Source organism: Solea solea, chromosome 1 (assembly GCF_958295425.1).
Source record: "Solea solea chromosome 1, fSolSol10.1, whole genome shotgun sequence".
Lineage (NCBI taxonomy): Eukaryota > Metazoa > Chordata > Actinopteri > Pleuronectiformes > Soleidae > Solea > Solea solea.
In genome coordinates, this window is record NC_081134.1 from 36374148 (window position 1) to 36392283 (window position 18136).

General features: G+C 39.4%; 1 protein-coding gene across 10 annotated transcripts in view; it reads right to left on the reverse strand.

Moving 5' to 3' along the window:
- Nucleotides 1–18136, reverse strand: part of abi1a (abl-interactor 1a) — a 49446-nt gene that overhangs the window by 18607 nt on the left and 12703 nt on the right. For all 10 annotated transcript variants that reach the window (XM_058625153.1, XM_058625162.1, XM_058625136.1 and 7 more), the window contains exons 2-3: nucleotides 17927–18094; nucleotides 3004–3180 (exon numbers count right to left, since the gene is read on the reverse strand). In XM_058625153.1, coding sequence (XP_058481136.1) covers nucleotides 3004–3180; nucleotides 17927–18094 — 345 coding nt within the window. The remainder of the gene's footprint in view (nucleotides 1–3003; nucleotides 3181–17926; nucleotides 18095–18136) is intronic.

An 18136-nucleotide genomic window follows, 5' to 3' on the forward strand; every position in this document is an offset into this window, starting at 1 on the left:
CTCATCTATAATGCAGAGTCCCCGATGGCCTTTGCAGAAAAGCATTGTAGCATCACAAGAGAGAAAGAGAGAGAAGGAGAGAGGATGAAACCAGAGGCAAGAATATTCAGCGCATGGGTCAGCATGAAATGATCTGAAAAAAAAAAACACAACAACATTCTGTGCAGCTAATTAAGGATCCATTTTATGTTCAAATGTCACATTATCAGAGCTTGACAAGATTCAATTCACAATCTAGGTCATACCGACCGCTTTCCCTCATCTTCGTGGCAATGGCTGTACATCCTTGTTATGTATCACAGACTATACAGTCAGCATGGAGATGCTTTAGTAACTTCCAATCAGAATTATAAACAGACTCTTTATCTTATCGAGTCTGGGAAGGCTTCCCAAACCTCAAAATTATGTTTTGTTTTGGCCACGAACCAAAATTATTCCACTTAAATGTGACACAAAATGTCACATTTAAGAAACTGAAAAATCAGAAAACATTTACTAATTATAAAAAAAATGCTCAAACGGTTGATATTTAATTTGGTATTCAATTAATAATTGCAGCCCTGAATTAAACAAGAGTTCAATGTACAAATAACAGAAAAAGGGACAAAAACATTACATTTCTTAAAACCTTTCCTGTAACTTAAAGTGCATAACTGACATCACACTAAATACCCAGCAAGTGCAACAAATGACATCATCGTCCCTTAATTCCTGAAAGCCCCACTGACGAGATTAAGCATCAGCTGACTGGAAGAATAAATCTCATCTTTCGTATTAATGCCAAAAAACATTATGTCACCGTCAGGACACCTTGAGACGAAGCAACCTGATCTGTCAATGTCACCTGCTATATTCCTGATGTGGCCAACTGATTTCACTGATTTGATACTCTAAAGAAGAATCAGAATATCTGACAGATTAATTCTACCTTCTTATTTATCTCAGTTCTTTCAGATCTGAGAACAGCGTTGGTTAAATAATGCATACGAGGGGCTACATGGTGTTTATCTTCAGTTTTACTGCTCCGGTTTGGTGTTTAACTACACAAACACTACGAGAGGCTATAAAACCAATTCAGAATTTAGGCCAACACAAACACTCACCAGCAGCAAGTTTGACAGTTAACTGGAGCCAGTGGACATGATTTAAACTCCCATTAAAGTATTGATTCTGGTCAGTAAGTATTGATTCTGGTCAGAAAGTAAACCATGGCAATAGATATTCTATACAAGCCATGCTTATGTCCGTAGCCATCACAGGACTCTGTATAAATAAATATGGAGTGCTGACGGTGAATATTGATCAGCTCTTCAGGCTGTGACATGCATATGTGATGTGATGCGAGTGGTGGACTTTTGCAGGCACCTGTGCGAGTATGTTGCAAATGCAGTGCAAATGTGTGAAGACAAGAGGAAATCGACTGATATTCAGAGAGGAGTTGATACCTCATGTTCTAAAAGTGTCTCAAAACAATCATGGAGTATGGTGGTTTAAATTTTGTGCAACCACATGTTGGTCGGCTAATTTTGAGCCTCTCATATTTAATATGACACCAGAATTAAGACTGTGGATAATTTACATTAACCTTGCATTTTAGAAGAAATACAAAAACATGTAATTATTTATTAATTCATGAACTTGGAAACTTAACTTAATTAAAAAAAATAATGTCCTGTCATATTCTATTATGTGGTTGTTTGTCCTGTTTTCCTGGAGAATAAATAGAGAATAGTACTTAAAGGATACATACATACATACAGTAGGTAATTGCTAGCCTAGATCACTCCAGTGTTGCCAAATCTACCTACTAAATACCTTTTCACTGGACTCAGTGTTTAACCAGTCAACACACACAAACATTAAAACATTTTTGTTTTTGCTTTTATGATTATGACACTTAAACTATTTTTAGCAACAGGAAGTCTCTGCAGCTAACTGTGGGTCTGAACAAATTGTTTTAACACAAAACTGAAAACGATTCATGCATAATTTTGCTTTATGGCTTATATTAGGAGGATTTAGGACCTTAAACAACCTAATTAAGCCAAACCAACAACCTCCAGGTACTAGCTTATTACTTAGCACAAAAAATATTGTGTTTATTGAGTTTTAAGTACAGGATCTTCATAATAATTTAGGAAAGTGGTGGGAAACGCGACCATATTACAAGCATCACTCCACATTAGCCATCACACCGTTCTACCATGACAGAGCAGTCCAATATAATTCGCTACACAATAAATGGAGAGTGGCACAATGGCTTTTATCCTGCCTTATCAATGCCTGTTACACTTCGGGATGGTTATGGCGGGGCCTCTAATCCAATCTGTTGGACAGTTGAGATTGATTGGCTGATTGATGGAGCGGAGGGAGCTCCAGGGAGAGGATGGAGATCGTGAAAATGCCTGCAGCCATCAGGAAATGATGTCATTACCACCGCTGTCAGGACGACCCACTGACCCCTAACAAGAGCCCCGATGGCAGGGAGGAGGGGGAATTGTTGCCCTTGGATCATCACAATTCAACACATCTAAAATCAGCTTTTATACAGCCTTTCAGATGTGAACTTACCCTCTAATCCAATTGTAACATCATTCCTCTGTGAAGGTTTAGAGAAACTCAAGAACAAGATTACAAGAGTGGACAGGGCCTAAGTGCCTTTAAAAACGTCTAATAATAGAGCCATTTCTTCTGAAAGCTACATGATGAAATCACTTTTTTAGCTCCCCTACAACCCCCCAACCCATTCTCACCAACCCATGCTGGAACATATTTCTGTGTGGTCAGAAAAGGTGCTCAGTGAAGATGAAAGAGAAAGCACAAGAGATATGAGTGTGAAAACAAGTCAAAGTGGGCGAGAGAGAAAGAAGAGTGGAGGGGATAAAAATACCTCTGGCAAGAAAGAAGAGAGGAAGGGTCGGAAAAAATGTAGAAGGAAGTGGTTCAACAAGGGGTGGATATAAAACAATAGAAAACTAGGAAAATAAGGAGGGATCTGCTCACCTTCACACCATGGCCAACATCGTCCAGTACATTGTAGTCAATAGGCTTCCTGATGTACCTGACAGGCCGCTCCATATTTGCCGGCGCTATGATTTTATGGGTCCTTGCCGTGTTCTTGTTGGTGGTCAGGATCCCGATCTCTCGCCTGGCAACCTTCTCTTTGTGGATGTCCACAGTCTGTGAACAACACAGTGAGGAGGGGAGTGTGATTGATTGATTGATGCCACAATAGAAACACAATCATGTCCAGTGCAACAGGGTCCACTGGGACGCAATGAACATGTCATGCAGCAGATTTTAATAAAATCATGAGGTTGTACTTTTCATCACTGGGGTCTTAATCTTTTTACAACAACCAGTGCACACAAATAAAAATCGATCATTGTGCAAACTCTACATCCTGGAGAGAATGATGGCAGGGGGCATGTTCATGTGAACATTTCTGAAATCAGACATTTTATTTGGTATGAATGAGTTCATCATCTTATTTCACCAGATTACTCAGGGGAAATTTGACAAAATGTGAAAGATATAGAGTGATGTTAAGAACCTAATTTTAGAAAAACAAGATTACTGCGTACATTTGAAACTGCAAGGGGCAAATTACAATGTATTATTTATTCTTCTAAAGACCAAGAGGGACTCCCCGAAGAAATGTGGAACGAAAATGTTCACATAATTACCCAGCCGTATTAAAAATGAATCTCCTGGCTCCTCTGAATAACAACTCAGAAAATGTATTTTCATTCAGTATGATGGATGCTTATAGCCCATATTTGATTATATCTATATGTAAATTGTTAATAAATTGATTGGTTACTGATTGGTACATTAGATGTAGTGAATTTTCAGTGTAGTTCTACAATAAATGATTAGCACTGTTATCAATTAATCTGTCCATTTTTACTTCATTTCTTTGATTTATGAAATAATTCAATAATATTCCCTATGGTTCATATACATATCGACCACTGTGTTTAAAAATGTCTTCAACAGGGATGAGCATGAATCCTCGATTCTTTGTTTTCTTTTAATCTTTTCTCAACATGGCGCTTGTGGATTCTTACATTGAACAAGGACACTATTTTAGAAGACTTAGATTGTTGAGGCATTTGAAATGACTGGAGGACATTTGAATGAATTTTTTGATGAATGAAAGTGTAAATTTCCAAACCCCCTTCTTTGACAAAATGTGTGATTGTCTGCGCCTGCAGTCCATCCTAAATTTGAACAACTGCTCCTATTTTTGCGGAGTGTGACGATCACCATCCCTGGGTCTTCATGACCAATGTGAAAAGGTCGGCAAACGTCGACTGGATATTTATTGCTTTTTAAGTGTTACAACACGTTAATTAGTTAATGTCACTTTGCACATTATATTAATGATTCCAAGGATTAAAAAAGGATTAAAAAAAACAACAACACATTTCTACTCAAATGACGACCTAATTTCTGGTGCACTGATTTCCACAATGCATCTTGAAGCTGCTCTTCTAAGCTCAACAAGCTATAGATCCAGCAAAAGTGAGGAAATTTACCAGGGTCTTCATATGCATTTCATCAACTACTCCTCGTAGTTCAAAATACTGTGAACCCTGCATTACTTTCATTAGCTCTCATGCGCTGGAGTTTGAATATTCGATGAATAATCCTGTCAAATATTTGACTTGCATTTTTGTTTGAAATGCCCGCCCCTACTCTGCAAACCATTGCTTAGATTTCTAACTCCCACCAAGTCGCGAGGAGCCCGGGAGCAGCTGCCCTTCCGCTGACAGATGAAAGGCTGCAATGTCTGCTGAGGGCAGACCAGTAAAACGATGGGTCTCTCATAGCGAGGAAGGAGCAGGCGGCCAGCGCCAACAGAGGATTCCTTTCATTTCACAGGGATCTGGAGCTGGACTGAGCACTGTCTTCTTATGCAGCACTGTTCCACTGTATGGTCGACTTAGCCTTGAAGTATCACTCGTCACAGAGTTGAGGACACTGACAACACTGTTCGGAATAAGTCATAAACTGAGCTAAAGCTGCATAACATCAAAAAAGATATCTATATATATATGTATATATAGAGAGATATTGACCTGAAAACTGACAACTTACACTGTTCACAGGCTGGTGCAAAGCAGATTCTTACAGTACTAGCAAGGATGCAAGAGAGTGGATTGTTAGAAATTACAGGAATAGAGAGGGACATAACAGGCAAAGTTGTTCACACATAATTGCTCCCACAGAGAATTACAGTAAAAAAAGCTAAACAGCCATTCCGTTTCAATACCCCTTTGTGTTTTCTTGAATTAGGAGGGATGACAGAGCATTGGCTACAGTCATCTTTTTAACCTGAGCTAGATAAAACATGAGAAAACTGTCCAATGAGGTGAAGAAAACAGTGTACAAATGTGAAATTTTAACGGAATTTGAATCTCCAGTGTGCAGGAGCGCTGCTTGGATTGTCTGACTTAATACACTGTAGCTGCGGCTCAGAGATAATACTCAAATTTCACACCATCATAAATCATGACAATCTGGAAAACAGCTGGGCCAAAAATCTAATCAGTATCTTTGGCTTTCATTCACGGGGGGTGATGGGGTTCAAAGATTGGCTATGAGAGAATCTGTTGGGAGCCGACTAGACTAGAGGAGTCAGGAAAAACTCAATCATTCTGGGTCTGGAGTATAATATGACATTGTGTCATCACAACACCAACATGATGACTTCTCTGACTGGAATAAAGATAACTGTCAAGACATGAGTGTGGAACATTGTTGTAAGATATTATGAGGAAGTGGGTGTGTGTGTGTTTTTGTGTGAGCAGACAAAGAGGAAATGTTTCCCTACATATCACTATCTGAATTTGAAAACTCTTTCTAAAGAAGAGCTGTACTTAAAATATATATATATATATATATATATATATATATATATATATATATATAACTAAAACAGGAAAGCATATGGCTGAATAACAAACTGCCCCTTATCGGAGAGCAGCTTGACAAACATCAACGTTGCTGGTGAAGAAAAGGAAGTGAGAAGGCAATGTGGTGCGTGAGCTCATCTCCTTCCTGTATGTCCATAAAATAGAAACAGCATAGGCAGTTGTTTGGCAACAGCTGGCAGATGGTGCGTTCAAAACCACCTTCCTTAGCAAACCTCTACACAACTAGCGGTCACATCCAGTCAAGACAGTGTTGCTAATCCACTGACTGGTGCTAAAAGAACTTTAAATGCATCTAAGAACAATCCAAAGTAGAAAAGCCCATTCTGGCTATAGACTCACTTCATGAAGAACACATATCTTGGCAGTGACTGCTCAGTCAGTACCCTTTGTTTTTTCCTCATCTGACTCATTATCTGGCACTAAAGGTGTTTATTTGATTCCAGTGGGCCATGTGTTGAGAGGAAAGTGACTGAACAATGCGTCTTGCCAAAATGAAAGGTGGATGACTCACACATGTTCTCAACCACTGTTAACCATATGTTTGAGTTCAGCAGCAGTTTTCCCAGAGGACTGAGCAATTTTGGCTCTGGTGTTTGGCTTCTCCAGCTACAGGGTTGTAGGACCCAATCCCCGACGTCCCCCCCTAAACCCTTAAGTCAAGAGGCAGCAAATTTTAAGAGGAGGATAACATTGTATCCACCATATTAAACAGCCTACACGTGGTTTTATTTGGTAAGTTGGAGAATTTTCAGTTGTTGTGGTTTACTTTCTGTTGACATAACTAGTGGATGAGGGACTATTTTTAAGTGATTTCACCTTTTGGGCAAAATGTCATTATAATAATCAACTTAAAATAAATTGTTGAATACATTTATCGCACATTCTCCCACTAAGTGCCTATTTCACTCTCTAGTTCTTTTTCCAACATGTCACTTTTGTCAAATGAAATCCCCTTTGCTATAGGAAACCTCAAGCTCCACATCCAAACTTATGACATACATGCTGAAAATGACAAATGTTGAGGAGGATTTGACAGTAAATATCCATCTTTGGCTGTTTTTCTGGTAGAAATTTTGTAGCAAAGGAATTACCTCACCTCCCCCAAGTGCAACGGTTCCACCCAAACAATTCCCCCAAGCAACTACTTCACAGATGAGCACTGACATTTCCCAACAGAAGCAGTCAGACTGTTCTCTAATGCTGATTGTGCTGTGGTGATCTGGCTTTGTGAGAGATTTACAGACCTCTTCTTTCTGCACTCTCATGTTCAGACTCTTATTTTTTACTCATTGGCTCGTCTATGTTCAACTATTCCACCACTTAGTCCTTCTCTTAGTGTTATATGCCTCTTCCTCCACTCAATTTTCCTCAAACCCAGAAAAGAGTCATCCAGCTATGACCAGTCTGAAGATCTCGGTCATACATTTTAAACTATTGCCATCATCATCATATTCATCACCATCATCATGCAAATGTTCTAGCCAAACACAGAAAAAAGTCTAGTCAGTGAGATCACTTTGAACTCCGCTTTGTGGACGGTGTGGCACATTTCTTCCCATTTTGGGAAACAAGTGAGTCACGCAGTGGCTGCCACAGTTGAGGATTCTTGTTGTGATAGCAACAAGTGCCTAAATATTTGGGATATATTTATTTTATTTTCAGTTCAGATCGTAAGTGCTCTTAAGAAAGCACATAAATGTCACTGAGGGACATTTATTTTAAATTTGATGAGGAGGACTCTGACAGGTCAAAAATGTCTTTTTGGATACAGAATTAACCTTTTTTTTTTTCTTGGAGCTGTAAAGCAGACAGTTTTATTCATTGCTGATCAAGGTTGTCTTAAAAATTTTCCTGAAGTTAATGGACAAAGACGTGGCCAATTCCAAACAATCCTAGCTTCTAGATCTACAATTTCAAGATATATTTGATCCATGATATAAATTACATAATTGTGGACCAAATTTCTGTTACCTTTTCCTCACCATGTTTTTTTTTGTCAAATATTAAAAGCCCATGTATGAAATAAGACATATAAAAAAGAAAGCATCCTCATAAAATATTCTAAAAGTATCTACTTGTCTTCCATGATCTCAAGGGTGCTAATTAATGTTTTCCTCCACTCCACTGTGTGTTGTTGCGTGCGTGTTTGGTTCATGTCTGTCTGATTAAAAGGTTTTGACCATAAATTATGTGTATGCTGTGGAGATCAGTGCATCGCCTCTGTGTTGCTTTCCTTCACAGACAATATATTTTTGCAACCTGCATCTTTTTGGACAGCTGGGACAAGGAATGTTTCCACACTGATCCTATTTGACCCAGAGTCTCTCTCATCTCCCTCATACTGATTTACACTCCTCAGTCAGAGAGAATAAGCCAATCAAAGGGCCAGGGAAGGAATTTCAAAGCCTTGCGCAAACGTAACTTGACAACTTCCCACTAGAGAAATACACAAACACACAGTGTTTTGAAGAGTGAGGTGAGACAGAAACGATATCTGTAAACTTTGATATGGAATCGAGACGGCTGGTTTCACTTCAGCACATACTTGAGAGAGGGGGAAACCGTCTTTTCAGCACATTGTGACCACTGGATGATGCCCTCAATAAAATGCCTATTATGCCCACACAAACACATAAAGCTGCACAGTAGCATGTGCCATAGGCGTAGTAGGTTTGAACTGGGTGATTACACACACACACACACACACACACACACACACCGTGGGGAAAAGGCTAAACACACCCTACATACCAATGTGTCTGTGTGCATGAGTGGCTGGCCAAACCAGACAAATGTACCAATGGTAATGATAGAGCTTTACTGTAGAAGATTAGAAGACTTTAAAAAAATGTTTTAGCAAACTGGCAGCAAGACATCTTCATCGTTCCCCCCTGAGGTTACATCCACATAGAACTTAAAAAGTACTTATTTCACATAGTATTGCTGTCCAAGAATACACAAGCATAAAGTATTTTTACTCAGATCAGTTCATAAATGGATTCTACATTTGGTTTTGAAACACAATGTAACAGAAAATCATTATTATTTCTGGCAAAGATAAGCTCGTCTTGACACAGGCACAGGGATTGGACATCCTTGTTCTGTGGGATTTCAAGGAGAAAAAACTTTGAAACATGTCATGTTAAACACATCTAAAAATTCAAGTTCAGGCTTATTGTGAGAGGTTTTATCACATTATCAGAGCTGCTAACAGGTGAGGACAACGCAATGAGGCCACAGACCTTATGTTTCTCAGTAAAACCCTGACTCATTCACACACCATTAACAACGTTCACCCCAGAGAGCGGATTTGAACAATTTGTGATGCTCAGTGTGTTCCAATGGTTATTTAATGATAAAGTGCTGCAAGTACTGTCGTTTGAGCTAGTGTGAGCTTTTTTCCCCAGCTGCTCCTTCTACAGCCTTTTCCTACATATCCTGAAATAACTTTGTCAGAATTGGCACATAAACAAGTTTCTTTAGTGGGACCTGGAAACATGGACTAATAAAAAGCTTGAATTGTGATCACTCAGCTCTATCATTAAGGCATCTGGTGGATTTGTTACATCATAGCATGTTGAGGTTCTTCTTGGCAGAGAAGTTGGCCTCTTTGGTTACATTGGACCGTAGTACTGTTAAATGATAGAAAACAGAGATGTTCTCCATGATGTTCCAAGTTATCTAGATATTCTGGTAGTCTATATCTTCTCAATATCTATATCTTTTCTGGTTTCTTTGTTCCATAGAACAAAGAAATAATTTCTTTAAAGTTTGGGAAACATTTTTCAACATTTTCTGGCATTATATGGGCAGAACATGTAACGGATTAATCGAGAAGATAATCTACAGATCATAAATCAATTATCAAAACAATCTTTAGTTATAGCCCTAAATGTTCTTTGTCTCCTATTTCTTCTTCTGCTTCTTTGCTGAAGAAGAAATGACCCCCTTTAAGTCAATCTTGTGACCCACAGGGAAGTCCAGCTCACAGAAACCACTGTTCCAGGGCACCATGTTCTACATTTTAAGGACAACACTTCGGGTCACATGTCTGTTCCTTGTGTTTCTCAACTTCTGTGGCTGCTGCTTGTTTTGACTGAGTCTGTAGGAGCAGTGCAATCCAACACTTCTCTGTGTTGAGACAAAGCGGCTGTTAAAGCAGAGCAGATGCCTCGTTGTCGGGTCTGTTTCTCAGCCTGATTACAGCCATTACATTTGAAGACAGTCATCTGTGGAGTACAACAGTTGTCAAATGCTCCTTTGCTGTCCGAGCTTTCTTTTGCACTCTGAGCTACAATGTGAGGTCAAATGCCCCGCGGGGGAGTTCTGAATTTGGCAGCGTCTTGTTAAGCATCCCTGAAAAAAACGATTCTTCTTACAAATCTAACAACCCATGAGTGGCAAGGAGGTTGTAAGGACTGAGTAAGTGTGAAACCCTGGAAATATCATCTCTCCCACTCTCCCAGAAGACAATAAAGGGAAAAAAACCACTCATCAAAACCAGTCAGGACTGCATGCCAAGGTCGACACTTTGTTTGCTAACACAGCACACATGAAAACACCTCGTCTGACTTTCACCAATTTAACTTTGGGCTGCAGCCAAAACAGCATTCTCACTGAGCTCTTAAGTTTACATGGAAGCTGAGAATTATGGCATCACATTTTGTCCAATTGAGATAACAAATAGATTCTGTGGGGGAGAGCAAGTGTTTTCTCAGCAGCCATGTTTACACAGAGCTGTCAAATAATTATTCTTACGCAGGGAGGATCTGCAGAACAAAGGTGTGATGATGAGATGTAATTGCAGATGGGTTGTTAAATGGGAAAGACTGCAATGGTAATGATGCTGATGCTGCTGCTGCTGGGGCGGGGTTAGGAAGGGGAAAAGCAAGAGAGGAAGTAGCTGCAGAGCAGAGGGCTGATGATTTACTGAACGTTAGTCACCGGTCGTTTCACATTGTCACTCACTCCCATTAGGACTCTATTCATGCAGGACGGATGTCATGCACTTGACATTCAAGGCTTTACAGCTCTTATACAGCCATGGTCTTAATGGGTAGTAGTCCTGACGATTAATAAAATAGAGGTCGACAGACAAATGGTCCAATTTTGGCAACTGATTCATTATTAGTCAGTAAAATTAGCATTTTATTGATGTTTTCTTTGGCTATTTGGGTGTTATTGGCCAAAGAAAAAAAGATTTAAAGTAATTACTTGGACAAAGCAGTTCATGGATTATTTTAAATAAATATATATTTCAGTGTTTTGGATTATATTCAAGGACAGTACATTGATCTTTTGAAACTACAGCAGACTATTTTTGACTTCTTACAGAAAAAAAATGTGAATATAATCAGTGAAAATAGTGAATAGTGAATAGTGAAATAATCACTACTAGTTCTAATAGTGAAATAATCAGTACTAGAATTTGGCGTCTTTTGTTGCAGCTTTTGTTTCGTATGGTTTTAAACTACTATTTTGACATGCGGACAAAAAGACAGGGGCAACTCTAATATTTGTGAGTAGGTTTTGTGTTGCTTATTTTGTTTGTATCTCAATTGTTTCAACTTGGGTCAATATGTCTGAAATTTGTCCAATTATACTGGATATCTCGTGTGTAAAGACTGCCATTTTTGAAGATCACTTAGTTAAAAAATATTTCCTTTTTTTCCATTTAGAAACTGAGTTGCAAAGATAATTTGCTTTGGTTTATTTATTTATGACAGGATGCAATCTAACAATGTAATGACAAGTGTCACTTGTTGATGGATTGCTGCAATCTCACATTTGGTGACTTACAAACCCATGAGGTTTGGGCAATTATGTGCATCACACAAAACAAAATAATTTTGTTTGATGACTGAAAATAATGAGAGAAAACAATTTCCTTTAAAAACAAAACAAAAAAAAACACTTATATACAACAATAATATAGGTTTACTGGAGACTGTAAACCCAAACATGTTTGACCGATGGCCGTCCGAATCCAATAGACCACACAAAGACCCAGTTACACAGAAGGATACGTTGTTATAATCCAGTGGAAAAAGGAGAAGGCATGAAGATGAAACATGTAAACATTCACCAACTGTGACAAAAAGGGCACATTAATACAGACACACTCTGCTTTTCACAACCAGAGTGGGAGAGACCACCAGTGGAGGCCTCAGAGAGAGACCCAAATACACAGGCAAGCAGTGGGATCAGCAGGAAACACAAGGACACACAGAGACACACACACATCGAGATGTAAAGCTTCATTTCCTGTTTGGATGAGTGCCATTCTTCCTCGAAGGGAGGTCAAAAAGCCATCAGTGCAGCACACAGAGACAAACCCAACAGGCTTTGCTTGTGTGTGTGTGTGTGTGTGTGTGTGTGTGTGTGTGTGTGTGTGTTTTTTCATCACAGCACTGCACTGAGACACACAAACACACCACCAGGCTGAGATCACAGACATAGAAAACAAATTCTAATTTGAGTCATGTGACCAGATAATAATATTGTGTAACTAATTGCTTTGTAGCGAGGCACACAACTGTGGGAACAAACTGGCAGTGTGTGTAGGTATTTGTAATCTCTTTAGAACCTTTTCTGGCATCCATAACTTATTATCTTAAATACCATTTAAAAAATGTGGACTGAGTCATAAGGAGACACAGCAAAATAAAGCTGTACATCGTTCACATCAACTATGGAAGCCAGCATGATGCCTACTGATGACGTCCCCCAGTGGCAGCATGTATAGATTATAAAGAAAAGGACATACAATTCAACCTTGTGGAACCCCATATTCCGTATCTGTCAGATAGGATTTAATGCAGCCAAAAACAGTGCAAGGGAGGCCAATAAAAGAGTCCATCTAAAATAATTGAGTGATCTACAGTATCAAAGGCTGCGCCTAAGTCAAACTTCATTTCTGAGGCTCCTCATTTCTAACCTCAATGAGGAACTGGTTACGTTTAGAGATAAAGTTAGATTAAGTTTGGGGTTAGACATTAGCTGGCTGTGGTTAAGGTTGGGGATACCACTTTGTATAGGCTGCCCAAATGAATGTAAATAAGTGCAGTGTCCCAAGAAGAATAGCTGTGCAGGCCTGCGTGTTCGTGTGTGTGTCAGCTGCTTTAGCACTTTCTGCCTGCAGCCAGTTGTTGTGCAGTCTCATCTCTGTGGTCACTGGGTTCAGTCATCACACTGTCCAGCTCCACATCTAAGCACAATCCATTGACATCATTGTAAACACAGATGCACGGTTGTGCAATGTCTTTTCTACAGTCAAACCAATTGATCCATCTGTTTTATCACTATGTTGTTAAAGATGATGATTCAAACCATCACTTACTTGATTAACAGTAAAATATATACAATGACTTGAATAAAGTTGTGCTATAAGTTATTCGGAAACTGGTTTGGCCAATTGAACCTGATTCAATTTTTATTTTCAAAGCAATTTACTGATGCTCCGTTGTCTTGCACAGACGCCTACTTGAGTTTCCCACAGTTGCTGCCTGGAACTGACTCAGTACTTCCTCCCTTGCTAAAACAAGTATGTTATGAGACACATGGAAATTGTGATTTTTATTACTAAAAATGCTAATTCTAGCTGTGTCACAATTCAGCCTTCTTAGGCTGCATCTGATGGCAACAGTAGCCTGGGTGAATCCAGCAAAATTAACAATTCGGACTTGGCTGAGATGGTCATAGTTTTTGAACTACTCAATTTGAACAGTCTGGCCTCTGACTTCAGTTGTATAAAACTGTAATAATATGTGGTGCAGATCACATAATGAGGAAAAGCTAATCCAAACAAAGCAAATCATAAGCAGGACACATGAGCTGCAGAATGAAAAACACACAAAGACAGGTTCACGCAGCTATCCTTTTAAGGACTCTCATTGATATCCATTCATTTGGACAACGTAAACAAAGCATAATCACTAAACTTAACCATAACCAGTTAATGCCTAACTTGAACCTAACCACAGACATGAGCTTGAGCATTAGGACCAGATTTCAATCTCCATGAGGACTACTGCTCCTGACAGGGTCAGTGTTTTTGCCAGAAAATGTCAAAAAGTGGTAACACATAAAGTATACACACAAGCGCGCGCACACACTATTCTCCCTCGTCTTCCCTCTCTATTCGGGTATCACAGAGTGGTTCTCAATGTGAGGCATTTTCTTCCGCCAGAGAGACAAAGCACTCCCTGTTCGCAGCCGTTTAGCAGCCACTTCACACTCAGCACAAGGTGGAAGCCCCACGAGCTTCTCTATTCTCCCATCGGCCCTTTTTCCGCCTCAACACTGCAATGCTACCCCGGTTTGTGAAAAGGCACTCGCAGCAGGGGATGTGACACGTCAACAAACACCTGACAGCAAATACTCCAGCATCTGTGACTACACAGCGTTTTGATACCCAGAGATGCTGAAGCAAACCGTGACATCCACTGAATATCAATAAGCAATTTAAATAAAGATTTCTAAATTACAATTCTCAGTGCCCAAACTCAGTATTAGTAGATTCAAGACTAAAAAGACAAAAGGTTTAGTATTAAACACAATACAAGGACACACTTCTTTTGATGGCAAACAACCGTGACCCAAATCACAATATCGATCGTGACAAGAGCAAACGTTATTTAAAAAAATTTAAATATAAAATGTTGGGAACATTCTGTTAATTTGTTTGAAGAATCCAAAACAAATCTCCTGCGACTCAACTGTGGGTACCGTCCCAGTCTTTGGGAATCACTGATCAAGTACCATTCACTTGGTATCCGACTCAGAAGGATGAGTCAGTTCAAATGGGAGAAATGCCACCACTAAGCAGACACACCCTGACCAAAGTGAGCCACACGTAACTGTGGGCAGACCAATAGGAACGTCTCAGACGCCAGGCAAAGTCTCACCACACGCTGACTGAAATAAAAATGGAAGGGAGACAAATTATGAGGCTTCTCGAGCTTCAGGCATGAACGAGTACCAGGCTTAGGAGTGAAACTGAAAATAAAAGGATTACAGAGTGAAAAGACGTTTAAAATAAAGCCTATATAAAGCAAGCAAATTCTGAAGTGTGTTTATTCGTACAAGGGAGAATTTATCATAATTGAACTGGCACCAGTAAATTTTCACTATCACCATTCAGCAGAATGCAACACTGTCCTCGAGGGCCGGCGTTAATCTCATATCCATGAGCAGTGAGAGCAACATGATAATGATCCACCTCTGAACAGGACAGTGGAGAGCAATAAAACACACCCACTGCTTGCAGAGCTGACAAGGCTGCCTCTTTATTATTAAAAGAAAAATATGCTTCATTACAGGACTTCATCCCCGGATTATCCATAAAAACACAACAAGACGATGATGAAGATGCTCTGAAATGAACGGCACCATTAGGCTCTCTGTGTGTGTGTGTGTGTGTGTGTGTGTGTGTATTCTACTCTTGATGTTTTCAAGCCAAAGCTGCTAAATCATTCATATTTCCCACAGATAAATTAGAAAAGATACAGCAGATCCAAGGAGTAGTGGGTTATTATCAGCTAGAAGAAGATATAGTTTGAGTTTTTCTTTCAAGTTAAATTCACTTTGATACATTTCTTTAGGGCCATATGATTTCCATGATACAGAAAATGCGGACAAATCATGGAATTGAGAAATAAAAATGTTAAACCGTTAAATGCGGAATTTGTCATGACTGAAATTGTATTGTTTATCTCAGAGACCAAGAACATTTTGCCAAGACAACATTCCAAGGGGGATGTTATGTGTGTGGGACCAGTGCAGCTTCCCTTCACACTAATGTCTAAGCATCAAACACAACAGCTAATACATTATGAAATTCTAAATAAACTCCCAAACAAGGAGGGGTCTGCCTTTCACAAACTATGTTAAAAAACACAATAATATGTCTAAAAGCACTTTAATTTATTTAAAAACAGAGGGAACACATTTTTTTTCGAACCCATATTCATTTTCAGTTTGGCTACAAAAACTACACAGGCACATGCTTTAATATTCTGTAGCATAGGAAGTATGGAATTTCCGAGGCACAAGACAAGAGGCGGTGACGAACATGTGCTAAAGTAAAGCACAGACTTCACTGGAAACAAACACTGAGTTTATACGGTGATTGAAAGCACCCAGTCATTCATAGATATTTGCGATGTTGTCATGGTGACTGAGGCAGGCTGAGGCGTAATGGTGACTTAAGAATTGCCTGCATGTTATTTGTCAGGATATTGACTCAAAACGTGACGGAGAGTAAATATGCCCTCTTGCCTTTTTTGCTCGACATGGTCCATCTTCCATTCCCCTGTGCCCTTCTCCCTGAATTGCCGGCTCTCTCCCTCTCTCCCTCTCTCTCTCTCTCACTCTCACTCTAAAGTCCTCTTTCCCTCCATTAGACTGAAAACCTGACCTTCAGTTCATCCTGAAAGAATTTCTGGCACTCTCAGCAAAGCTCAATCAGAGGAAAAACAGAGATAGCAGACGCTGGAAAGACCAAACCAAAGCAGCCAAACCCAGTTCCAGAATTAAATCAACATGAAATGACCAAATCCTACTTTCCATCAATTATTCTACATGTTTAGATTCCATCATGAGTGTCTTCCAGGATTTGTGAATGCATCCCAGTTTCCAATCTATGAGATGCCACATGGCTGGAGCTCTTTGTTTGATTTGTCTAAGCTCTTAATGCCATCATTGGATGAGCGGCTGGATTTACCTGCACATGGCAGAAGCTTCGTGCTCGAGGGGGAAAGCGGTTTGAAGGTGAAAATGTGTTATCTTTGGATTACAGTAACTTGCTGCACCTTTAGGTTATAGGAATGACTTGATAGGAGAGACTTTTCAATATTAAAACATCAATAAGGATTAAAGGTGGTACGTTTTCATACTGTACTATCACTCGCAAAAAGGTACCATAGATGTTGTAGGGATGAACGATTTTGGGGAAATATGTACATGCATTTTCTGCCAGCAATAAAGTCAATGCATTATAGATTTTAAATGTGATGGAGCATTACCACGAGGTAGGGAATAAATTAATATCCATTTGCGATATCAGAGGGATATTTTTACATCATTATTCTCATTTTCATTTGAAACACATATTTAAAATGATTACTTTGTGATATTTGAGCAGATCTGTGAGAAACAAACATGCTTTCTTCAGTCTGTAGTATGCAATTAGAAAATAATAATTTTTACACACACTTTGGCTGTAACAAATATGCACCTCCTGTGATTTGAAAATTGCAGTGAGCTATATTGCGATATTGATAACATTTTGATTAATTAATAATTAATCAGCCACAACCATCAAAAATATACCACGCTTTTGCGACAAGCATTAAAAAAAGATATGAATTTCTCCCAATGCAGTCATGTATATTACAAATGTATGATCTTTCATTGACTGTTAAGTACAAACCCTAAAAGCCAAAGTATATCCTCAAGAACAGCCTTCAAATTGTGTTTTTTTTTCAAAATGATTTGATTTTAATTTGATAAATTGTTCAATCGTATTTGAACAGGGATTCTTTCAGGATTGATGAGAGCCGCATGAAAACCCTACAAGCGTTTGCCATCAAACTCATGAGGAAGAAAAAGAGGAAGGCAGTGGACACAGTTAACAATAACAGCATAGGCAATCACTTTTCCAGACCTGTAATTGCGTGCTGGCTCACTGTGGCAGACAGACATTACACAATGTGTTGGTGCCTTGCAAGAAGACAGAAGCACAATAGTAGGACAAATACAGAACATGGGTCATTCTGCCAAACACACAGCCAGTCAGACATTTGGACTAGACTGATAAGGCAATAAAGAAGGAACCATGGCTACTACAGAAGGGCTCATACTGTGTTTGCAAATAACTGAGTCAGTGTGAGAAGTGGGAAATGTGGGGCACCATTCTTCACAGCTGTATGGTCTGTGGTGTGTGAATATCTGTGTGTGTGTGTGTGTGTGTGTGTGTTTCTGACCTGAGAAATGTGGTTGATGGAGGACTCCATGCGCCGCAGCTGCGAAGCCTGGATGTCCAGCAGCTGCAGTACATTGTTGGCTAAGGCATTGATCTGGTAGGCTACGCTGGCCAGGGACTGGGTGGTGTAGGCTTTGGTCTCCTCCAGAGCTTTCCTCTTGTCCTGGGCCTGTACAAAAAAAAGAGGGATTAGAGAAGAGAAGAAAAAGAT